The 6,752-nt window shown below is 46.6% G+C and overlaps 2 protein-coding genes across 2 annotated transcripts in view; one reads left to right on the forward strand and one right to left on the reverse strand.

Annotated features, from left to right (window-relative positions):
- The first annotated feature begins 466 nt into the window (after positions 1-466).
- On the forward strand, positions 467-2,238 carry LOC103356867 (transcription factor HES-5-like). The gene is made up of 4 exons (XM_008281177.1): positions 467-511; positions 649-735; positions 836-1,136; positions 2,222-2,238. The coding sequence occupies exons 1-4, from the start codon at positions 467-469 to the stop codon at positions 2,236-2,238; spliced, it is 450 nt and encodes a 149-aa protein (XP_008279399.1).
- A 1,547-nt stretch (positions 2,239-3,785) lies between these two features.
- notchl (notch receptor, like) overlaps positions 3,786-6,752 on the reverse strand; it is a 15,183-nt gene continuing 12,216 nt past the window's right edge. Inside the window, exons 9-11 of the mRNA XM_008281163.1 lie at positions 6,192-6,289; positions 5,731-6,062; positions 3,786-4,705 (exon numbers count right to left, since the gene is read on the reverse strand). Of these exons, the coding sequence (XP_008279385.1) occupies positions 4,201-4,705; positions 5,731-6,062; positions 6,192-6,289 (935 nt within the window). The 3' untranslated portion in view covers positions 3,786-4,200. The remainder of the gene's footprint in view (positions 4,706-5,730; positions 6,063-6,191; positions 6,290-6,752) is intronic.

Below are 6,752 nucleotides of genomic sequence, written 5' to 3' on the forward strand. Positions count from 1 at the left end.
CCTGTTGGCGCGTCGTTCAGTCTCCATTCATCTTCAGATTCTCGTCCAAATGTGTTAAAATACGTGCCTTCAAAAAAGCAACCTGAAGCTTTAAATGAATAAGAACACAAATATTTAAAAAAAAAAATCCTAATCTTGGGTTCATATTTCAAGAATAAAAGCCCCCATTTGCCCCCAATATGGCAAACTCTCAGATTGTGGCAATAGCTTCAGACCACAAGAGAAAACACATCCAGAGTTCAAATGTTCATTATTTTACCAACAGAAAGCAGAGAAACTGATTTTAGTGCCTTTTTGTGACCACCTCAGCGGCCTGTGAGTCTGTGGTGGTGGTGGTGGGAGGAGCCTGAAGCCACGCTCACTTGTAGTTTAAAAGCCCTCCCTGAAGCCTGAGCGCTCACACTCAGCTGTGACTGACTGAGCGACGGATCCGCAGGTTCTGCTGGAAACATCACCAACTACAATCATGAAGATGCTCCAAGATCTAGAGGACGCAAAGGCCAAGAGGAAGGTACTCAGATCATTTATGCTGTCATGAAATATCGCAGATTATTTTGTTGCTATCAGCGCGTCTCTCCTGAGATGTTTATCACTTACACACAGAGTATTCTGTATTCATTCATGTTGGTCTCATTTTGTCCTCCATAGAGTCTCAAACCTCAGGTGGAGAAACGCAGACGGGAGAGAATTAACCGCAGCCTGGAGAACCTGAAGACTCTTCTGCTCCAGCAGCAGGTAAAGGCCACATACGTCGGTTTGTTCATCCCACAGCACCAAACGTTTCTCAGCGTTGCTTTGAGAAACTTTTTTTTTTAATTGTTTATTTCTGTCTTAGGAGCAGCCTCGGCGCAGAGTGGAGAAAGCTGAGATCCTGGAGCACACTGTCCTCTTCCTCCAGAACACTGTCCAGGCAGACAAGGCGAGAGCTGGGGGTGGAGGTCAGAAACACTCCTTTCAAGACGGTTTCTCCACCTGCCTGCAGAGAGCTACTCAGTTCCTGGGGCCTCAAGGGAAAGGCCTGTGGCTCGGAGGAGCGCTGGACGCATCGTTCGCCTCTCGCTTCTCCCGTGCAGACGCTGCATCTGCAGGCAGAAGAGCTGAAGCCCCTCAGTCCTCCTCCAGCTCTTTGCTTCTCAGTAAGTCCTCCAGGTCTACTCTCCGGATGCTGATACACAGATCCGGGCACAGACTGTGCGCAACTGCAGTAAATGTGGCCAGTTGTGGTCACTCAAACGGAGAATCAAGTCGCGCCCAAACAGCTCCCCAACAGCCCCACAAAGCGTTGAATCGAGCGAGCAAACAGAGTCCGCCGCCGAGCCTCCCGGTCAGCGCGTCTCTGTGGAGACCCTGGCCCTGACCACCACTCCAGAAACAGAACTTTTAAAGGCCATAATGCGTGTTGTTCATTGGGGACCGCTGCAGTGCAATGTATTGTCCACAGACGTCCTGCTCTCTGTGACCTCTGCTCGTCGTTGTAAATGTTTTCTGATCTCACCTGATGCTGCTACAGCCTGTACAGGCGAACTCATGTTGACTGTGTCGTTTACGAAATGTTTTTGCACCTTAACTTATTTCAGTTTTTCATCTGTAAATAAACAAAATGGAAATTCCATTAAACAACGTGTTCTCTGATTGTTTCTCGGCACGTGTCTTAACGAGCATAAGTGTGGACTTGTGCTGCCACACACACGAGGATTAACGGCACCATGTGGTGACGCTTCACAGTTTCACACGATGGAACAAACTTCTTTATTTAAAAACTCTAATATGGGCGAGGTGGTCAAAACACTCAGAAACAAATAGTTCTATATGCATTTATATTTTACCAGTGAATAGCTAACTCTGACAAAACCAAATAAATAATTTCAAGTTGACTAAGAGTCGTGCGTAAAAGGTGCCAGTTCCCGTGCGTAATGACGCTTCGTTCTGATTTGACATCGGCCCCGATTGACGGAATGTTTTGCAGGTCTAAGTAAACATTAAACTGAGAATAGGACAAGCTGTGTGACTGTTAATTCACTACATGTTGCAGAAAAAGACGAACACTTCGGGAGTGAGAAAAATGTCTCTTCTGCTCTGCCCTTATCTAACTGCACCCGTTTAAAGACGTGTTGACACCGTGGAACAGTTCTCTAAGTCTGCAACTCATTTGCATCTCAATCGGCGGTGAAAACGCGTGGGAACGCGGGAAGCGTCTCCCCCCGTGTGCCATCCTTTCCAGAGATGTATCAGTTCTAACACATAGTAAAGTCGTAAACGCAGGGCTGCTTCCCCCTTTCCCACGAGAAACGTTTAAAGGAGAAAAAATGGGCTCAATGGAAAAGCTGGAAATGACAGTTTTCTCAGTCTTTTAGTTCAACTCACTGTTGTTGAAGTAAAACCGCGCAAAGGTTGAACATGTGATCAATTTGCATCCATAAGTGACCTCTTATTTTCAGAAACTGTAGGTTATTGCTTCAGATGAACATTTAGATGCGACAAATTCAAGACAACATTTGATCCCAGCTGGCGTGTGCAGGTCTCCTTCAGACACGCGCCAGCTCGACATGCGCAAACACATTTTGGGGCAACTGCAGAAGACAATTAAGTTCCAATTTCCTTTTGTCTTCTGACGTTCACACACGTCGTTCACGTGTGATATTTAAAATAATCACTACAGGTTGCAACAAGAGTGCAACAACGTTTTCAACTTAAAAAGTAACGAAGCCAAACGCACCCAAACGTTGTGCGTAAAAGTACCGGTTTTACGCACGGCGCGGTTGTTCGGAAATTATTTAACAAAAATGTGTTGCTTTTAGGCTCCTTAAAATGGATTTCAAAAGAGGTTTCTTAGTTGATTATCTGAAACAGACCAAGTTTGGTTTAATGGGTGTTGAATGCGTCTTTGCACCAACCTTCAGCGCCAGTTTATGCAAACGAGGGACTACCTCCCCCAGGCCTCTCTCATGGGAAACTCGAGCAATTCACACTTCATTAGCTGTTAGAACCGATACATCGTAACGCTGAGTGTTGGTGAGGAGAGGTGGATGTGAGGTTCCCACGCGCAGACCTCACAAAAGAGCATCTTAAGCAAACAGCTGCAGTCTGTCGCCTTCTGAATTTAATGACGTTGATCTTTAAGCTGCGCATCGAGCCGTTTTAGGCACACAGTTGTCAGCGTTCTGCATTAACTGTGGAGGCTGTTGATTAGGAAACATGTAAATAAAGTTAAACAGCAGTTTTGACTCATCATAGTGCAAAGTAACAAAGTGTTTTCATGAAGTCCTGTACTTCAGTAGGACGTGGTTTATTTGAGTATTTGTATTTTCTGCTACTTCTGCTTCTTTATGCCACGTTTTTGAAGGAAATAATGTACTCTGATTACTTTGCATTGTCATCTAAATACAAAGATTTTAAAAAACAACAACATTGTATTTTAACATGAGTTGTGTCTGCATCATGCTGCTCTTGCAGATATCTCTCACCCTCACACTTATCTTCTATAAATGATGAAAATGTAGAGCTGTGATTTCATTATTTACTTTCAATCAGCTGCTTCATAAACTTGTGTATTTACTGTCATGACTCAGGTGCTTTGGATGCACTGGTGTCTGATCACTGTACACTGCCTGTGTCATTCAGGGTTAAAAAGAGAACTATGGATCATTAGGATTTGCTGTTTTATTTTAAAACCCTCTAAGCTGTTAATATCTATCAGTCAGTAAATGTCACCAAAAGAAACCAGATTAAAGTTGTGCTCCTGATTCATATTGCTGCCTGTGATGTAAATGAAAAAAGAAAATCTGTTTTATATGCATTGAAAATCCTTTTATTGGAGGCCTCAACAGGACTCTGGTGTCTCTGTGCCGTTCCTTTATTAGCTCTCCTCACACTGATCAGAATACAAGCTGTTGCGAGACAGTTCATGATATATTTGACTGGAACTCACTGCAGGCACTTTGTCTTGTTTCTTTTTGACTGTAACAGAATATTTACAACAACATCCTGCTCCCTGACAGGCAGTAATAATTTATGCAAGGCTGAGTACAAAATGATGAGGGAAGGTGGGAGCATCTCCGAGGGCTGCCTGCCGTGTGTTTATTTGACAGAAATAGAAAAAACAAGTGATCTAAGAAGTTGCATATTGGATAATAACAAACTCCCAAATGTACAATCCAGCTCAGGGCCTTTTGTTCTGAGGTTCCATGGCTGGTTTTTCCTCTACAAGGCCGTCTGCGTGGAGTCAGGCGTGTTGTTTGCCCTCTCACCTCTGGACTTGGGCTCTGTGTTTGTAGGACTCACTGCTGCTTGCTCTGCCCTGTGCTCACCGTTTACAACCGGCTGGCGATCTGGTGGGGCAGCAGCTTCTGGAGGAGCTGAGACGACTACCCTCTCTATGAGCTCCCCGGCCGTTCTGTCCGTCACTATAAGGTAGTTGGGCTCCGGCTGGTGGGCGCTGGAGCGACGCTGCAGTGCATGCTGGGTGCAGGAAAAGGACCGCTGGCGGGGGGCAGGCTGGGGCGAGAGGAAGTGAGGCGTCGCAGCTCTGGGGATGTCCTGGTGCCGGTCGCGATCCTCGTCCTCTGAGGTCACCTCCTGTAAGGTGCTGATTGGCCGAGGGGAGCGGCCCATGACTCTCGGTGGAACAAGCGCCGTGGCTGATTGGTTGAGCTGAGGCCGCCAGTTCTGAGGGGAGGGGTACTGCACTCGACCCATCGACCAATCACTGGCGGGACAAGAGGGTCGACATAATATGAGATTATTTAGTGCTTCATAACTTCTCATGTAAACATCACAGAACTATGAGCGGCAGCTGAAACTGAAGCAAAGACCCGATAAGTAGGAGACAGTTCATTGTTTTTACCCTGTTGTTATTTCAAAGTGTTTTTATTGTGCTGGTAGTCACATCATGAGCAAACTAAGTCGTCAGCGCCATGGCTGATTATCTCCACGTAGAACTGCAGCGTACCGATCGATGACACAGAATAAGACCTCCAAGGTTTTGTTTGTAAAAACCTCATGACCCAATCCTGTTGACTTGCAGGGCAGTGCTTTCTGTGGTTCTGGCTTAGACTCTTGGCCCGGGGTCTTTCTGTGTGGGTTTTTACACTCCCAAAGACATGCTGAGGTTAACTGGTGGTTCTAAACTGTCCATAGGTGTGAATGTGAGTGTGTCTGGTTGCCCTGTCCAGGGTGAACCCTGCCTTTGCCCCAAGTCAGCTGGGATAGGCTCCAGGAGTAAAGCAATGCATGGATAGTGGATGGACGGCTTCCAGTTTGAAAATGGCTCAATTACTCCAGCGTTTCAATGTTCTATCGTGTAGCACACAGTCGGTTTCCATGAAACTGTCGAGCAAATCTGAAGCAAGCTTTAGCAATGTCGCAAAAAAAAGTATATTTTGAAATTGTATGGATCTGGATTTTAGTTTTAGATGTAAAATGTTGGTATTTAAAAGCCTTAAAGGTGGAGTGAGTGATTCTAAACCAGTCCAATTTTTGTTTAATTCAGCAAATACATTTTTTCGGTTTAGGAAACGAGCTAGCTCAAACCAAATCACACAGCACGACTCCAGTGTGTCATGTTCACATCCGTGTTTATGTGCAGGAAGAGAGGGATGGTAGCTCTGGCATATGGTCGCTACCTACATATGCTAACTGGATAAATATCACATATCAATATTATTTTGCCCTGATGCTCAAACAGAAACTCTTCCTGTAATGTGTGCTTGCATTACATTTCTGAAACCTTACTTTTGTGGTGGTGGGGTCATGTCTCGATGTGCTATGATGCCAGAGAAGGAGGCGCTTCGTCCAGGCAGGCCTTGTGATCCGGCCCACGGCGAGTACATCAGAGTGCGCTCCTCCCACATCATCTCACTGCCTGAGTCTACCGGGACGGGCCCTCTCTGGATCTGGTGAGCCAGCAGGAGTTCCAGGACCTGGTGGCGCATGCCCTCTCTGGCCACGTCGACCGGACAACGTCCTCGGCGGTCGTGCAACTCGAGGTTGGCACCGTGAAGAAGGAGAAGTCTGGCGGTGTCATAGCAGCCGTGGAGGGCCGAGAGGAAGAGCGCCGTCTCGCCCTAATGTGGAAATAATCAGCAAGACAACATACTGCTGAAGTATCTGGAGGACATCAATACAATCATCACTCTGAAATGTTGTGATAAATCCTCTCTAACAGCAGTGATGAAGTCTCAGTCAGAGCTTACCTTGTTGTCTTGTAGGTCCACAGCGGCCCCATAACGAATGAGGGTCCTTGCTAGGGAGAGGTGGTTTACTGAGCATGCCCAGTGCAGGGCTGATCTCCCTGAGAGAGACAGTGTGAGTGGAGGTGAGGGGGAAGAAGGGAGGGAGTAAGTCAGCCAATGAACAACCATTACACAACAGAGTCGAGCCCAGGTGGTGAAGAGGAGGAGAAGGAAGGGAGGGGATGTGGAGAGCCTCAGCCAGAGAGAAGACGAGATGATGGGACACAACGATGGATAGAATAAGGAAAATGAGAGACACAAGGAAAAGCAAAAGCAAGAAGAGCGACAAAGCTAATATGTCCACGGTCCGGAGTTGAAGCACTGGTGGACATTAACTTTGTTCTGAGTCAGAGGAGGGCAGCAGGGGAGCTGGAGGAGGAGGAGGAGGAGGAGGAAGAGGCCAAAGAGAGCAGAAGAAAGGATGGGAGAGGAGGGACACAAAAAGAGGGCGTGAGAGAGATGGGGTAAGTTACAAGTTACTCGACCCCTCAGCGTACACGAGTCAGAAAATAATGGCCTCCA

The sequence above is a fragment of the Stegastes partitus genome, unplaced genomic scaffold (assembly GCF_000690725.1).
Source record: "Stegastes partitus isolate 25-593 unplaced genomic scaffold, Stegastes_partitus-1.0.2 Scaffold225, whole genome shotgun sequence".
Lineage (NCBI taxonomy): Eukaryota > Metazoa > Chordata > Actinopteri > Pomacentridae > Stegastes > Stegastes partitus.